This window comes from Urtica dioica, chromosome 1, assembly GCF_054948205.1.
Source record: "Urtica dioica subsp. dioica isolate 48M chromosome 1, U.dioica_male_clone48M_v1_H2, whole genome shotgun sequence".
Taxonomy (NCBI): Eukaryota; Viridiplantae; Streptophyta; class Magnoliopsida; order Rosales; family Urticaceae; genus Urtica; species Urtica dioica.
In genome coordinates this window covers 17,600,883-17,617,935 of record NC_142756.1, presented here as the reverse complement: position 1 = coordinate 17,617,935, position 17,053 = coordinate 17,600,883, and the positions used below count along the sequence as shown (strand labels likewise).

Below are 17,053 nucleotides of genomic sequence, written 5' to 3'. Positions count from 1 at the left end.
AAAATACGAGAACCATCTCCCTCAAAAAAAAAAAAAAAAAATACGAGAACCATCTAGAGAACTATAGAAACTTTCAAATATAACCAGGGTTGGTACATTAGCTTATGTTTAGTCCATTTTTTATACAGTGTGACGCATCACGAACGTAGGCCAATTTTTGTTCTTAGCTCTTCTAACACTACGTCTAGTCACAATAATGCATTTCAAACAACGTAGGTCCCCAAATAATGTGGCACATGAACCCAATGTTACATACTATTTTTTATTTTCCTTCACAATTTCGTTACTTCTTCTAGGCGCTACGTTGAAGCTGTATATATAGAGGCTTTTATCTCCTTCGCATTTAACATGCAAAAACAAAAAATAATAAAAAAAATAATGGCTTCAGAAAATTCAAAAGCGTCAAATGCAAAAGAAATGAGCTTTAGAAGAAAATTGATCGCGGCGGTGAAGGAGTACAGATCACGGTTCTATATTATACGTAAATGCGTAGTAATGTTGCTGTGTTGACACGATTGAGCTTTGGTGTAGTAAGTTTAGTATTATTAATCATGTACTTATTTTGGGATTAAAAAAAAACTATATTTCAATTATATTTGAAATATTTGTTTCGTTAGTATGTAAATATTATATATCTTTGAATTGAAATGATGCATAATCACCTTAATTCCAATTTTATTTGTTTTCCAACATCTCAATTCGATTATATATCTGTACCTTGTTACAAGAAAGTCGATATCTCTGCTCTCGACTCTCGTGTTCGAAGCCTTTTTCTATTGGATGCTCTACGCATTATTTGAAAAGGAAAAATAAAGCATGAATAAAAGACACGTAAACTTAAAGGAACTAAAACAAACTATTGAGAGAAATATTACCATACAAATATATTGACCGCTGCAAAATTTTGGTGAAACACAAATGTACTTATGAAATAAAACTTGTCAATAAATTATATTTAATCCTTTCGTCACACCACCTTTTTTTTCCTTCTTGTTTGCGCGTGGCCTCGAATTTTTTGAGTCTTGACAGGTTGACACGTAATTTTTTTTTTTTTTCGTGTTCAGATATCTGAAATTTGGCGCTGGCTACTCTTTCTCTAGCTTCCTTCAACAGCTTTAGGATGGAAAATTAAATATGTGTGACCAATGTGACATATTCTTTATAGGATAAAATTGTATATTTATGTGGTTGTTGTATGTTAATAGAACAATACGGTTAGCTAAAAATGTATCAAGTGGCAAAAAACTTCTTTTTTTTTTTTTTTTTGAGGTAGTGGCAAAAAACTCGTTTCGAGTATATAAAATCATCATACGAATTATCTAATTTACTTTGCAAACCTATCTCACAAAAGTAAAAAAACCAAGGAGGTTGGGCACGTTTACCAAATTTTAAGTCTAAGAAGTGTGGTTACATGCATAATAAATAACATGTTTGATCAATAAAGTTCAGAAACCAATTTTTTTCAATTCAAAGTTCTAACACAAGAAAGTTCAAAATAGAGAGTTAGATGGGTTTGGTGGACAAGTCGTAGTTGCGTTATTTATTGTAATAGCACGTCGTCAAAATAGAAATAAATGGTAGTAAATTGAGAAGTTTATAATGTTACATCTGACTTTTCTATATCCACTTTTTTGCCTTGTGCAGTTTGGGCAATATGGTTTATTGTCAAAGGCAGTCATATGTGTGTTTTTTTTTCTTTTTCTTGTTTTTAAAAGATAGTCATAATAGTGGTGTGCCTACAAAGTTACTACAAACACAATATCCGCAATTTTTGAGAAATTGGTTACAAGTCCAAACCCTATATTCCAAAGTTTTGTGCAAGTCCTTTTTTTTCATCAAAATAATACGGATTTGTGTAGTAAATGGAATAAGAAGTACTTGTGTAAAATAAAGTAAAGCAAGAAAGAATCTTTTCCATTATTATTCCGACATGCCAATAAATTAGTTATTATTATTTTATTTTTTTTGCTAGCAGCCAATAAATTAGTTACACTATACATGATTCTCTTTTAGCTTCTCAATAGTAATATAAATATGTACTATATATGATTAATAGTTTGGCAGCTTTCTTTATCAGAAGGTTACAGGGGAATATACAAAATATCTATATCCTAATTAATTAATTTCAGCTTAAACACATAATTTGCATACTGTACGAGTACCATTATAAAATGCTTATATTTCAAATCTATTTTTTGCCTACACGTTTTATTTTGCCCATGCAAATTTTCAATGGTTTACCATTAATCGGTGAGCTGTATATATATATATATATATATATATATATATATATATATACACACATTCTAGTTCGGTAAACCCGTTAGTGATGATACAAACAATTATACTTTGGCATATGGAAATGGAATAAGTGCTTGTTGGGCCAACAATAACAAATCGTATCACAGTTTGAATGTTTTCACTATTAGTTTTTTTTTTTTTCTTATGTAGGAATTTTCACTATTAGGTTAAGCCAATCACAATCCAATCTTATCCCAATGGAAAAAATAAATAAATCACCCGAATTTTTCAGATGACCATTCTACCTATTTATACTAACTGCTTTTATTCGTCAACAATGTCTTTTCTAGTTTGAGCGAGACCAATCGAACAACCTTTATGGTCCATCAATAAATGAGATGCATCAAAATACGAGTCTTAATTACCATTTTACGCATAAGAAATTCAAGTTTTCAAAAGAAAAGGAAAGTTAAAATTGGAAGAAAAAGAAGTAGTAGTAGTAGTAGAAAGCAAGGATTTAAATCCTGGGGAATCGGACGGTTCCGGTTCCTCCTTTTTGGAGCTACTCGGCACCTGAACCACCAAAATTGGAGTTTTCCGGTGGTTCCGGGGGAACCGGACCGGGATCCGGGTAGGAACCCGGTTCCCACTTCCCGGTCCGGTTCAGCTAAAAAAAATAAATAAAACCGGGTATAAATACCCGGTAAACCTAAAAAAAAAAATTGGACGGTAAGCTCTTGACTAAATCCCGGCGCGACCCAGACCAAAAGTTCCAGCTTCCCAACCGGATCCTGCCGTCTCGCCCATTTCCCGACGCGTCGAAGGCCGAAGCTGCCCAGATCCCCCCGGTAAACGATTTCCCGGTAAGCTTCCCGGCCATTTTTTTTATGATTTTGAGTTTAAATCTTGAAATTTCTTGATAATTTTTTAAGATTAAGTATAAATTGATAGTTGTGAGCATTGATGTAGTGTTTATTTGATTTTGTGTTGATGTTTGTAATTTTTTTGGATTTAATCCGAATTATTTGGTAATTTTGTGATTAGTTATTGATGATTAAGGTTATGATGAACTTGTTTATTGATTTATGAAGAAATTTTGTGACTTGTTTTTAATTTTAGAGTTTTTGTTCATGATTCTAATTTTTTTTTTATTTAATCCGAATTATTTGGTAATTTTTTGATTAGTTAGTGATAATTAAGGTTATGATGAACTTGTTTATTGATTTATGAAGAAATTTTGTGACTTGTTTTTAATTTTAGAGTTTGTATTGATGTTTGTAATTTTTTTGTATTTAATCCGAATTATTTAGTAATTTTGTGATTAGTTAGTGATTAAGGTTATGTTAACTTGTTTATTGAAATTGTTATGAATTGTTTTTTATTTTAGAGTTTGTGTTGATGTTTATAATTTTTTGCAATTAATCCGAATTATTTGGTAATTTTGGGATTAGTTAGTGATGATTAAGGTTATGTTGAACTTGTTTATTGATTTATGGTATATTGCTATGAATTGTTTTTAATTTTAGAGTTTGTGTTCATGTTTATAATTAATCCGAATTATGTTGTAAATGTTATTTGTTAATTTGTAGATTACAAGTTGCAAGAATGTCGGCCCCCAACTCAGCTAAGAAGTATTGCACACCCATTCCCGGAAAAAGTAGCGGCCACCAGTGCATATTTTGCGAGCACATTATGGGAGGTGGCGGCATCACGAGAGTGAAAAACCACCTAGCCCATGTAGACCCAACGAGAAGTGTCAAATTCTGTGAGAAAGTCCCTCCTGAAGTGAAAACAGAGATGCAAGCTTTACTTCAAGGCAATGTCGTAAAAAAGAAGAACAAACAGTCGTTGAATTCTACGCTTCGCAAGACATTGACTAAAAATGTTGGCGTGGAAGAATCAGAAGAAGAAGACTACGAAGCGCAATTACGAGCAGTTATGAAGAGGTCAAGACAAGAGGCGGCTAAGACGGAATGGGAGGCTCGGATGATGTCGGGGCCCGGCAGTGGTTCTACGGCAAAATCTCCACCAGCTGCTCCGTCATTATATAAGTCAGCGAGCGCGAAGCAAACAAAAATTGATGAGATAGTTGACCCGAAGAAGAGAACGTGGCTCGGAAGACACATAACAAAATTCTTTGTTCACCAACATGTGCCGGCGAGTAAGGCCGCCTCGCATGAGTTCAAAAACATGATAGCGTCCGCTCAAGATCTAGGTAATCCTCAATTCGTGATAAGTAATAGTATTTTCATATTTTCGAATCGCATGTGTTCTTGAAACGTTAACATGATGTATATTGGCATATTGCAGGTCCAGACGTTCCTATACCAACTCCGTATGAAATTCCTAACAAGTACCTCGATATAGAGGTTGCAGACGCGGAGAACTACCTTGAAGAACAAAAGAAGCGGTGGGTAAAATACGGATGCACCATACTCACTGATGGTTGGACGGGGCCGACCAGACTGAGCATCATAAACATTATGGTTTATTGTGCTGGTACAACGGTGTTCTTAAAGTCCGTTGATGCGTCAAAGCATACGAAAACAGGGGACTACATCTACGGAATATTGAGGACAGTGCTCAAAGAAATCGGAAAACACAATGTCGTCCAAGTTGTGACCGACAACGGTTCGAACTACAGGAGTGCCGAGTTGAAATTACAACGAAAGTACCATGTGTACTGGACACCTTACGCTGCACATTGTCTAGATCTGATGTTTGAAGATATTGGGAAGAGAGATAGTGTTAAGCATATTATCAAAGCTGCGAGGGATGCGACTAAGTTCATCTACAACCACAACACTGTGTTGTCCAAGTTACGGGAGACATCCCCAGGTGAAATCATCCGTCCCGGCGCAACAAGATTTGCCACGAACTATCTAGCTCTCAGAAGTCTCCGAGAGAAGAGAGCTGCGTTGAGGACGATGTTCAGTAGTCAATGGTGGGATGATTCCAAATTGAGTGCAACTCCTACAGGTAGATCCATATCCGAGACTTGTTTAAATCCCAGATTCTGGCATTCGGTGGACGAAGTGTGTGCCATATTCGAGCCGATGTACACCACTCTTCGATTAGTGGACACTGAGGTGCATCCCACGATGGGATTACTATACTACGTCTTCCACGAGATGAAAAAGAAGTTGGAAGCGATGAGTGGGAAGAAATGGGTTGTCGACATCATGAACCACAGATGGAGTACTCAAATGGAACATCCACTACACATTGCAGCTTTCTTCCTAAATCCAAAGTTGCTATTTAACCCGGATATAACCATGAATAATACTCACATGGCCGTTGTCACAAAGGTTTTCGACTTCTTGCATCCGGATCTTGATGGGTCAACTCTTAGGCGAGAGGTATAAAACTATAAATTGTTACAAGCTATATCACATTATGAATATATTAGTCTTATTTGATTTTCTAATTACAGTTAATCGCATTTCGAGACGCTCGAGGGGACTTCTCACAAAGAAGTGTTGTTTCGGCACGAGGCACCCTTTGTGCAAGTAAGCTTGTGAGATGAATTGTATGCATTAACTATGTCATGGAATGGTAAGAAATTACATGATATGATTTAATGCACATGATTGCAGGTGAGTGGTGGGAGCTTTACGAAAATTGGACCCCGACTTTACAGACGTTGGCCATTCGAATTTTGTCACAAACTTCATCCGCCTCCGCTTGTGAGAGGAATTGGAGTACATTTGCCCTCGTCCACACAAAACAAAGGAACCTTCTAGCGTACAGCAGACTCGAGAAGCTTGTTTTCTGCTCATACAACATGAAGTTTCAGCTCCGTGAAGCAACTCGGATTCACGACAATAACCTCAACCCGATGGATCCTTTGGATATCATCGAACGAGCTTTCGAACGCTCGGGGAATGACAATGAGGGAGATGACGAAATGCTCCGCTGGATTGACGAAGTTCACATGGACGACGTCAACCAGAACCCAGATCCGGCAGTAGCTGTAGTGGCTCGAGAGCATGGAGTTGATCCGGAGCGAGTGCTGAATGAGGACGTCCAACCTCAACGCGGATCCGGAGACAGTTCGGATTCAGATGGCGGAGGTTCAAGTCGTAGATCAAGCGGAGCAGGTGGAGGTGCAGGTGACGGTGGATCAGGGGGAAGTGATGGAGGTTCCTATCGGTCTGGGGGTTCCTTTACTGCTGGAGGCTCCTCATTTGGTAATGTCGGCAGTGCTCAACTTGGATACGCACCATCGCAAGAAGATTTTGATCGTCTTCATCACCCTGCCTTTTTTTATTCAGGATACGGGCGCGGAGGTCAGGGCGGAGGTATGAATGATGTCATGTCATTTACGTCTAGCAATGACGTTGATGGCTTGTCCTACAACTTCGGATCGGTATCAATTGGTCCTCAAGGCACAGAGTCATCTTATGATGACGGATCTTCCAGTTACAACCAGGACGCCTATGTATCAACTCACGCTCCCGAAACGGTGCGACCATATCCAGGTTATCCCATCTACTCCATGTCTGTTGGTTCATCTCAGTATGAGTACGACTATCACTTGGACAGGTACTTTCGTGCATGTGCTCATTATATGACTTGGTATGATTACTATATGACCGGTGCATACGGTCGCTTTGAGTAGTCATTTGTATTCCTCTTTTGTTGAATTTGTTGAACTATAGTATTTGGTGGATTGTGTTGAACTTTATCATTTTGGTTTGTACTATTGAACTTACTTTTTGTTGTGTTTGTAATGTGATACTCTGTTGAAACATTCTACACTATTTTTAATTTTATGAATTTTATCCTACGTATTTTGTATGTTTTTTCGTATATTTCTTTTCTGAATTCCCCTCGCTAAATACGGTATTTGACGGTATTCCTCTACGGTAACGGTAAGTTCAACGGTACCGGTTTCCTTTTTTTTCCCGCTTCCCCCGGTATTCCTTTACGGTACGGGGGGTTACCAGTAAATTCGAAAGCTCGGAACGGTAACGGTATTTCGATCCTTGGTAGAAAGATTTATTGTTAATAATCAGTTTTTTTTTTTTTTACTCTTTGAAGTATACATAGACATGGCAAAAAATCAATAATATAGAGAAACTTAAAAAAAAAAAAAAGAATGCGGATAGGGTAAAGTATTAAACGAAACTCCAGCTACTTAACCTCATAAACTATTTTTTTCATACTTTAAATTATATAAATAATAATAAATAAATAAAAAAACTGTGAACGTGAATCATTTTTCCGTGCATGTTTCAAAAATATCCCCAAATATTATTAATTTTTTTCCCCGAGAGTCTGTTTCTCTTCTCCAAATATATGTTTGCATAAAAATAAAAAATAAAAAAAATTCCATTAGTAGTTGGAGAAGTGTATGAGCTATTATGTTACGCTATTTTGATTATACAATAAGTAAACTGAACCTACGAAAGTTGTTTTTCATTGGAGGCAAAAGGCCCTCCATAATTACACAAAAGAATAACTTCTCTGAGTTTTTGTTTGATAAATAAATGCGGTTTTTGAAGAACAGAGACACAACTCAGTCACATACACATGCTATTTATTTATTCTACAATATATATATATATATATATATATATATATATATATATATATATTATTCACAATAATAACATTAAATGCGACATTAAAATCCCCAGATTTGTCCCCGTGAGCGAGCACGGTTTCTCTCTCATGTACCTTTGTTGGGCAATTAATTCCCTCACAACCTCCTTTGTCGTTCGGTAGTTGGCAAAACATTCAATGCAAAAACCCTTCTTCTTTAATGCCCTTACTAACCATACCACCATTCCCACTTCTCTTTATAACCCCTCTCCGATTCACTACTCTTTCCATGTCACCCTCTCTTCTCTCTTCTCTCTACTCTCTTTTTCACTATACACATAAATATACATATATAGAATATATACTTGCTGCTCTCAGAAAGAACGTCGTCGAGTTTTTTTTGGTTGGTTTGTTACTATTATTGTTATGGTTTGTAAATGTATAATAATAAGATGAGTAAAACGGGATATTGGTCCGGTTCAATAAGAAAGTGGAGTTCATGAGTGTAATTGGACTCTATGCTTTTTGATTGAGCCGTGCCAATATCACGTGCCACTTTTCTCTCTCGGTCATTTTTTTTTATTAAAATGAAAATTCTCAGTGTCACGTATTGGTCGTCGATGTCGTTTATACAAGGTAAATCACACTAATTTTGTTAAAACGTTTTTTTTTAATGGATGATCTCAAAGTGGTTTCACTTGTATGTTGCTCTTTTTTCATTTTTTTTATAATACTTTACTACCGTTTTTCTCTTGTGAATAAATAAGGTCCAAACCTTAGCTGTTAATGGAAGATCGAATCTTTAATCTTTACAAGGTTTCATCTAATTTATAAATTAAAAAAATGCACTGTAACGAAAGAAAGGCTTCTGTGTGATGATATTTTATTTAATTTTCAGTTGTGTTTGTGTGTATACTCAAATCTAATATTGAAACTGTAGCTCTGTAACTATACACACACAATATATATACATATATATATATATATATCACACAATATATATATATATATATGCTGCATTGTATTATCTTTATTTATTTGAAGCGCATTTCAAAAATCTTTTAACTGTGTTTGTTTTTTGGGCTAACCTTAACTAGCGTAGAGGAGAAGTAAAAACTATGATTGTTATTATTTTGATTTTTTGTTGAATAATTTTAACTTACTACACTGGTATTCTACCTGGTAAAAATGTGTTTTTAACACAAATCCGACCCAGCCTTTTTTTTATGAGCTTATGTTGCAATTGCATTGTTCTAAGATGTCAAATAAAAACGGAAAATGAAAACGCATTATTGATGTAAGGAGGAAAGTTTATAATTTTAATTTCTTAGTAGTAGCCCAAATATATGAAATCGTTATTTCCAGCGACACAAAATCTCTCTTAGCACCAAATTACTACAGCACCATAACCAGCTGAATCATTCTAAATTAGCTCTATTTTACTCTTTCGAGGATATCCCGTCCCTTGTGGGGAAACGTGTTTTGTTCGTCTTGCTACGGTTATGAAATAATATGTTTCAAAAAAGAAATATACTATGATACCATAACTTTTCAAGTCAGAAGAACAAAAAAAATGTCTCCTGGTTTACATTCGAGTTGCTTCATTTGAGAAATTTGGTTGCTTCGAAAAAGAAATTTGGTGGGAAAAGCTTAATTTGAATGCTACGATACAAGTATAACACTTGTGGTAAATTTATATATATGAGAAATTGCCATAAAGTAGCAAGATAGGATCTTTACAAGAAAAAAGAAAAAGGCAATTCAAAGAAAAGCCCAAGTCCGCAAAGATTGTGTCTTAATTTGTTGCACTTGATAGCCATGAGAGAGCTATGTGTGACTTACACAATTTGTGCCTCTTCAAGCCTAATTTACAAAAAATAATAATGGATTTTTTTTCTTTTTCTTTTTCCCTTTGGCCAGCCAGTCAGCCTCTAAGACAAAGACTTCCCTACTTGGGCTGTGTTTTTCCTCTCTCTTTTCTCTCTTCAGTGGCTGTATCTCCTCTACTAAAACGGAGGTTGTCCACGTGGCACATTTCCCTCTTATTTCTCTTTGATTTTTGTTGCAATTCTCTACACATCTCTCTCTCTCTCTCTATATATATGATATATAATATGAATCTGGTTTGTATTGAGCTCATAAAAATGAAGCGGTCCACACGGCGTTCTCGGATTCTCCGCATCGGCGGTGGACTTCTCTGATTCGGTCGGCGGACCGGCAAATACCGCTGCAACTCCAATCAAAAGACGCCACACACACATTCCCCGCTTGTGCCTTCCACTCGCAATCTGCATCACATTTACATTATTGTCCCTCAGTCAATTTTCTGCACCTACTTGTATTCATCAAATAATAATAATATATTGACCGCTGAAAAAAAAAATTGTCGAAAATTCAGGGGATAGAATTAACTATTACCGGGCATTGTTCCACAGCATAACCGTCGATCATCGATGTGATCGACGTCGAGCCCGATAAACCAAGATCCCAAAGACACGTCCTCGTTCGCGTACTTATGCAGTACATGCCTGAGACGTTACCGAACAAATTATGAATAAATGAAATTGTTGAAAAGAATTTTAAAATGTGACGATATGATCGGAGCTCACTGGTTCATTGAAATGTAGGAAGCCAAGTCGTTGGAGATGGCGTAGAGCTGTCCGGTGGCGTGACGGAAATACTTGTTCCCGGCCTCACCGAATTTCCAATACTCGGGTTCGTGGTATCTCACTCCTCTGCACCACACCAAATAAATACATCGATTGATAACAAAAATAAAAAAGTAAGTTTAAAAAATTGTTGAAATGGCTAAATTTCAACTGAATTCCATTAATTTTCACAAATACTGGTATTTACATGGAAACTTTAAACTTTCTTTAAATGAAAGTGTAAACAGTAAAAAATAAAAATAAAAATAGAAAAAAGAAAAGATATTTTATGGATTAAAAATTGGCTGGTATTGGTGGAATAGTTTTCAAAAGCTGTTATGCTAGGTAATTTTGTAAAAAGAAATCCTCACTTTTGGGCGAGAACGGGACCGGATTTCATGCATCCGATGTAAACCCGTGGTTTGGGTCGGTGTCTCACAAGTGTCTCTCCGAGTGTTGCTGTTAGAGAATAGAAATAGACTCGGTCGTTATGTTTCAGTTTCAAATGCCAACTATTGTTCTTTTTTACGAAAAATCAGAAAAGTGATTTACCTATATTTACATGAACATCGTCGTCGACTTTAACGTAGAAATCAGCGTCCCACAGCGCAAATGCGGTGGCAAAATATATCTTAGTCTTGCCTGACAATTCAAGGTAACCTTCAACGTGGTCCTATTCGCCATCAAACAATTTTTTAAGTTATTTATAGACAAGTATTTTAAAACGCGAGACAAATTCCACAAGATTTATTTTTACCAGCCTTAAGAAGTCTCCGTGTTTTCTGTCCTCTGCTTCAATGGATCTATCAAGAATACCGCCTGATGTGGCACTGAATCAAGACAAAGACGAGAGTTAGTCCTAAAATTTAAAAAAAAAAAAAAAAAAAAAAAAAAAAAAACGTCCTGCAATGTTGGATTTCATTACAAAAAAGTTTTATATATTCATAAAAATTGCCATAAAATAAGTAATTTGAAACCACTTTGCACATCAGAGACCAATGTCTCACCTATGACCGATGACAAATCGCATGATTATGCCCTTCTCCTCCTCAAGCCTCTTTCGCTTCTCGCCTATTATATTTATAGACATGTTAATAATCAAACAAAAGAATTCTCTATATACTCCATAAATATAAATAAATAAAAAGAACCTTGAGGCATCCAGGTGGCACGAACGGAGTCTCGTCTCTTGCGGCTGCTAAAAGCGGTGTTGACTCCAACGACCATCAGATATTTTCTCTTTCTCGACGAGTCGGTTTTCCTCAAATGTTCCGAAACGGGGGCGCCGCTGCGGATCGACTCTTGCGCCGATCTCGCCGCAGCCAATTCCATCTCCAGACCCGAAATCGTTTTGTCCAATGTCCTGAAACCCCCCATTATGAATCAAATCTTATTTTACAAGAATTTTGGATACTAAAATCAATAATCCCAGTTTTTGTAAATCAAATACATTTTCATTCTGTAAAAATTGACCTATTACTTGATACCAACACGAATCTTTCGACACCGGTGATGACCTATTACTCACAGGTGATATATTTTAGCTTTAAGTGTGGTTTATAAGAATGTACACTGTTGCATTAAAAAAATGGACTTTTATTTCATTTCTAAACTTGGTGTCTGTTTTCTTTAAAAACGACTCTCAAACGGAATTTAAACCACTTACCCCTTTAATTTGCATATAAACCGAATGGACATAGATATATAATTTTTTTGAAGCAATATATATAACTTACTGGATTGCATTTTGAGTCTTGAAAACTTTGCCGTAAATATCTTTTGGATCGCGCTTTACTTCCTTCTGGCGCAGCTGATCAAAGAGCACGGATCCAGGTAAGTAATATTGAAGATGGCAAAGGAAAAAAGAAAATAAACTTGATATTGAAATATGATTTTCAGGAAAATACAATAAAATACTCACGGATTTCGGTCCACAGCCCTCGGATATTAATTTCAATTTCTCGGCTTCGACCGATGTTGTTCGGGTGATATCTCTAATTTCAGGAACAACCCACATCCTGATTTATTATATCCATATAAAATGTGAGATTTTTCATTAAATGTTTTTTAAAAGTAAATTGAGAGTGATCACTGAACCAAATATAAAACGACTCAAATTGAAAAGCTTGAAAATCAAGTAACCACACAGCAAGATCATGGACGAGAAAGAGAGTGACTATCCAATTATGTAATAAAATTGAGATCAGTGATCACATTCACACGTAGTCTCGCGATAAATTTGACAGTAAATTAAATAAATAGAAAATATTTGTATAAAAAAAAAACTGGAATTGTTGACAGGCGTGTGGCATTAAACAAGACCCTGAATTCATATATGTTCAGAAACATAAACGTACGAAGTTATAATTTGTCGACGAGAACAATAAAATAAAACACCAATAAGCAACAATATTTTAACCACCGCCAAAAAAAAATGATCAAACTAACAATTCAAATAGATCTTCAGACTCGCACAAAAGTCGTCCTTAATTGACTTGAAAATTTGATCCATTTAAGTCCGACACATAAAAAAATTTGGTTTATTTTTTAAAATTTATTTCTTAATTCTTAAACAAACCAAAGTAATTTAATTGAATTGAACAAACATAGTTACCTATTGGTAAATAGCAGTCCACCACAGAAACAGCCTAAGCAAAGCAAAAGAGTCCATTTCTGTGATATTGCGTTCCCTGAAGATTGAGAAGAGACTTTCTCTCCTCTGCTCTTCCAACTCATCTCCGATCGAAGCTCTCGGGCCACGAATTATACCCCTTTTCTTCTCTTTATTTACCAGAAACCCATTTCCACGCTGAGAAAATTGAACTCTCCCACAGAGCCCAACCAAACCGACAGAGGAACTTGGACTCGAAGTTTTGAAATTTAGCTCCAAAAAAACAGAAATTTGATGACAGAGAGAGAATCTAGTCTGTTCACTTCTTATTTTTATTATTCTTTAACTTCCAGTTTTGTTCCTTTCTTTATCCTTTTGCTTTGAGCTCGCTCTCTCTCTCTCTCTCTCTCTCTCTAAAAACTCTCCTTTGCAGGTAAGGGACGTTGAACACAAGTCAGAGGACTCTTTAACCGCCCACTTCATCAATGTTAAATTACCAAACAGTCCTTATCAGACCTTGCTTCTAATACTAAATATGCCCTCTCAGTGGTAACTGTTCCGGAATTGACATTTTTACCCTTTTACATAGAGCATTTGTCTGATATTTTATTTTTCCCCTCAGAAGTATTATTACAAGTTGTGATGTGATGAGATGAGATGAGATGCCATGTTCTTATGAATTTATGTCACATGGATCATGGTAAGAGACCAAGTTTACATTTGTGACATCTGTTCTAAATTAATACATATATATATATACACACATACATTTTTTAATATCTACAACTGTTTTGCAAGTGGAGTATTTAAACTCAATTGATAAACAAGATTAATGTGAAAGTTAAGGTGAGAGTAAATGTTTCAAAATCATTGCATAAGAATTATTGGTAAAATAAAGACCCATAATGATTTTGCTAGTGTACAAGTGAGGATGCAGCTATGCAATAAGTTGATATCATCAAAAAGAAATTAATTATGATCCTATTTTTAAGAAAGTTTCCCATTAATGTAGTTAGATATTTTTTATTTATTTTAAGGTACATGGGCACATTTTTGTGATTTTCTGTAACTTGAATCTTTTTCAAGCAAATGAGCATGTAGTCGATTCCAACAAAAATGCTTTATCATAGGAGGAAAAAAAAATCCAACAAAAATGCGTAACATCATCTACAGTTAAATAGGAATTATTAGAATGCATAGCTAAAGTGCGTGTTTGGTTATCAATAGTTGACATATGAATTTGAACCACTAAAATTATATGGTCCAAGATACATGTAATTAATGAGGGAAAAAATAAAGTAATTGACATTGCAATATAGACCGTCTTTTATATGCTATGATTTGAACAGCTCATATGGCTTTTTCTTTATTAAAAAAAAAAAAAAAAAAAAACAACAACAACAACATTCATACGGCATTATAAAATTTGAGATAAAAAACGTAAATCTCAGTCCTTCCAAATGTAGTTAACATCATTGTGTTTGCATTAGCCCTAAAAAATCTAATGGAATTCGAGTTCTAGATCAATTTTTTTCTTAAAAACTTAATACAACTTGAGAAAAAGTAAGAGCCAATAAGCCCTTTATTTAAATAAAAATTATTACAACTCAATAGATATTTTGTTTCTTAATTCACTTTAACAGCCTAAAATTAGGAACATGGTAAGTTTCAAAATAGCTACTATTATTGTCCTAATTAATATATTAACGTGGATGTTCAACACTTCAACTTGCCTAAAAAGAAAATTCTATTTGGTAATTTGGTCGACTTGACTTGGGTAGATAAACTACCACCGCATATAACTGTTTGATGTTGACAATTGATCTACAACTCGATTTCTTTTTTCTTTTCTTTTTTTGCGAGTACAATTCCATTTCTTTAATGCTAACAAAGTCTTACGTAATTAATCAATTAAAAAAATGTAAAACATATACCAAGCCAAAAACCTCTTCATTTTCCTATCATTAATTTCTCTCTCCAAATTCGATTTTCAAGTTCAACGAGAAAATGACATCTATTCCCATTTTCAAAACAAAAAATTAGAAAAATTCCAACTTAAACATTTGATATTGCTAAATATGCAACGTTTTATAAATCTTAGATAAATAGTCATAAAAGATTATATGACTTACTATATGGAAGTGACTATTTACCTAAGATTTACATCTGTAAATATATGAAAGTGTGTATTTACCTAAGATTTACCAAACGTTGGTTATTTAGCAATGTCAAACGTTTAAGTTGACTATTTTCCTAATGAACCCTTTTTAAAAAATAGTCATTTTAAACTTATTGATTAACGAAATAGCCAAAGCTTCTACTTTTCAGCAAAGTAGCTGAATTTACATTTTCAAAAAAGTTTTGACAGCCAAGATTAAAAAAATTTACGATTATAATAAGCAATTTATCACTTAAAAAAAATTAATCTTGGGGTAAAAAAAAATTTGAAAATAGATTATTACACATTTTGTCTATTTCACTAAATTAAGACAAACCTTAGCTATTTAGCTACATCACCCTTTAAAAAATTACGTACTAAATTTTCAAAACATGACGCTGAAAAAGTGGAAGCCGTGTATACAAAATACAAATATGTCTATTTGCGAGCATAAGTTCTAACGAAAAGATTCTAATATGATTTAATGTCGGATTCGATCCCTCAACAATCACGAAACTATATAATGTATTTATGTATCGTATTTATTTATATTTATTTGGATCTCAAGAATTCGTCGTACAAGAATTGAAGTAAAACTAAATATAGAAAATTGAAGACTAAATTTAAAGATGAAATGAAATAAATGATTTTATGGCAAACGGTCAAACTGATTACAAGGTGGTCGAGCTCGAACTGAAAGATGACGAACTCAATGAAAGCAAGAAAGAAATAATAATAATTCAAGAAGTAGAATATAATGTATCACGTGCGTGAAAGATCAGATCCCTTTTCTATTTATAGTTGAAATCGATGATGCTCTACCGTTGATCTGGATGATACTTGGTCGGCCTGGAGGACTCCAAGGTGCAACATGCGTACTGGATTGGCGTCGGAGTGGCGAGAAGATTGGAGGAAGACCTATTCTTCAGGGTTGAACGCCTAGAAAATCTTGACTTTAATTGGTAGAAGACTGAGTAATTCCGGACTTGGCCTGCACCTGTGGCGAGGTGGTCGGGCTAAATTTCCTCATCAGGCTATCTTCATTTGTCGAGCTTGAATTTGTGGACTTAGGCCAAGTTGATGGATTTAGGTGGTGAGACCGATGTCTACACCCACAATTTCGTATTATGTTTTTTTTATTACATATAATTTAAATTCATATTATCCTTTTTTTCTTATTCTCTTTACTGAGATTTTACACCTTACCACCAAACTAAATTAAGATATTATTTTATTTCATCAATAGAATAATTACATATTTAAATTTCTGTAACATTCTTTCTCCGATGAGTTTGTTTTGACTTTTAATAGTTACCGACTAGGTTTTTTTTTCTCTTTTCTCCTCCCAAAAAAAAAATCTAGTTGTTCTCTCTTCCACTCCTAATAAAATTATTAGGGTATAAAAATTAATATATATATATATATATATATATATATATATATATAATGGATTAGGGCATTCGAAACGTGAACATTGCTATTTAGCCAACATTTGAAATAAGTTTCAAATATATCCACTGAGTCTGACGTTGCAACGTTAATTTTGGTTAATTTATGTTATATTTTAGATATTTGCATACTGTTAATTTTTGTTAATGACAATTTTGTAAAATTGACAAAATGTTGGCTAATTATCAAAATTTAAGTTTGTACTTAGCTAGTTAACTACATAATGTAGTGTCGTCGCCTTTTAGAGCTAGAGACTATGGTGTTCTTAACTATTAAAGGGTCTCGACTTAAAGGTAAGTGTGTTCATTTTTATGTGTCTTCGTCAATTTTCATCAAGTTTGTTATATGCGGCTTCTTGACTCGTCGGAGTCGTTCGGAGATGAGAGTCATCATTAATCC

At 34.6% G+C, this 17,053-nt stretch overlaps 1 protein-coding gene across 2 annotated transcripts; it reads right to left on the bottom strand.

Annotated features, from left to right (window-relative positions):
• Positions 1-9,456: 9,456 nt before the first annotated feature.
• LOC149407614 (putative beta-1,3-galactosyltransferase 2) lies at positions 9,457-13,514 on the bottom strand. 2 transcript variants are annotated; one of them, XM_089614589.1, is made up of 11 exons: positions 13,051-13,512; positions 12,358-12,454; positions 12,173-12,246; positions 11,588-11,799; positions 11,444-11,507; positions 11,194-11,266; positions 10,989-11,109; positions 10,808-10,895; positions 10,398-10,523; positions 10,207-10,316; positions 9,457-10,076 (listed from the first exon to the last, which is right to left on the bottom strand). In XM_089614589.1, the coding sequence occupies exons 1-11, from the start codon at positions 13,170-13,172 to the stop codon at positions 9,925-9,927; spliced, it is 1,239 nt and encodes a 412-aa protein (XP_089470715.1). In that variant the 5' UTR covers positions 13,173-13,512; the 3' UTR covers positions 9,457-9,924. The 2 variants fall into 2 exon arrangements, with proteins under 2 accessions (XP_089470715.1, XP_089470717.1); XM_089614591.1 differs by lacking the exon at positions 9,457-10,076 and having other exon boundaries at positions 10,196-10,316; positions 13,051-13,514.
• Positions 13,515-17,053: the final 3,539 nt, after the last annotated feature.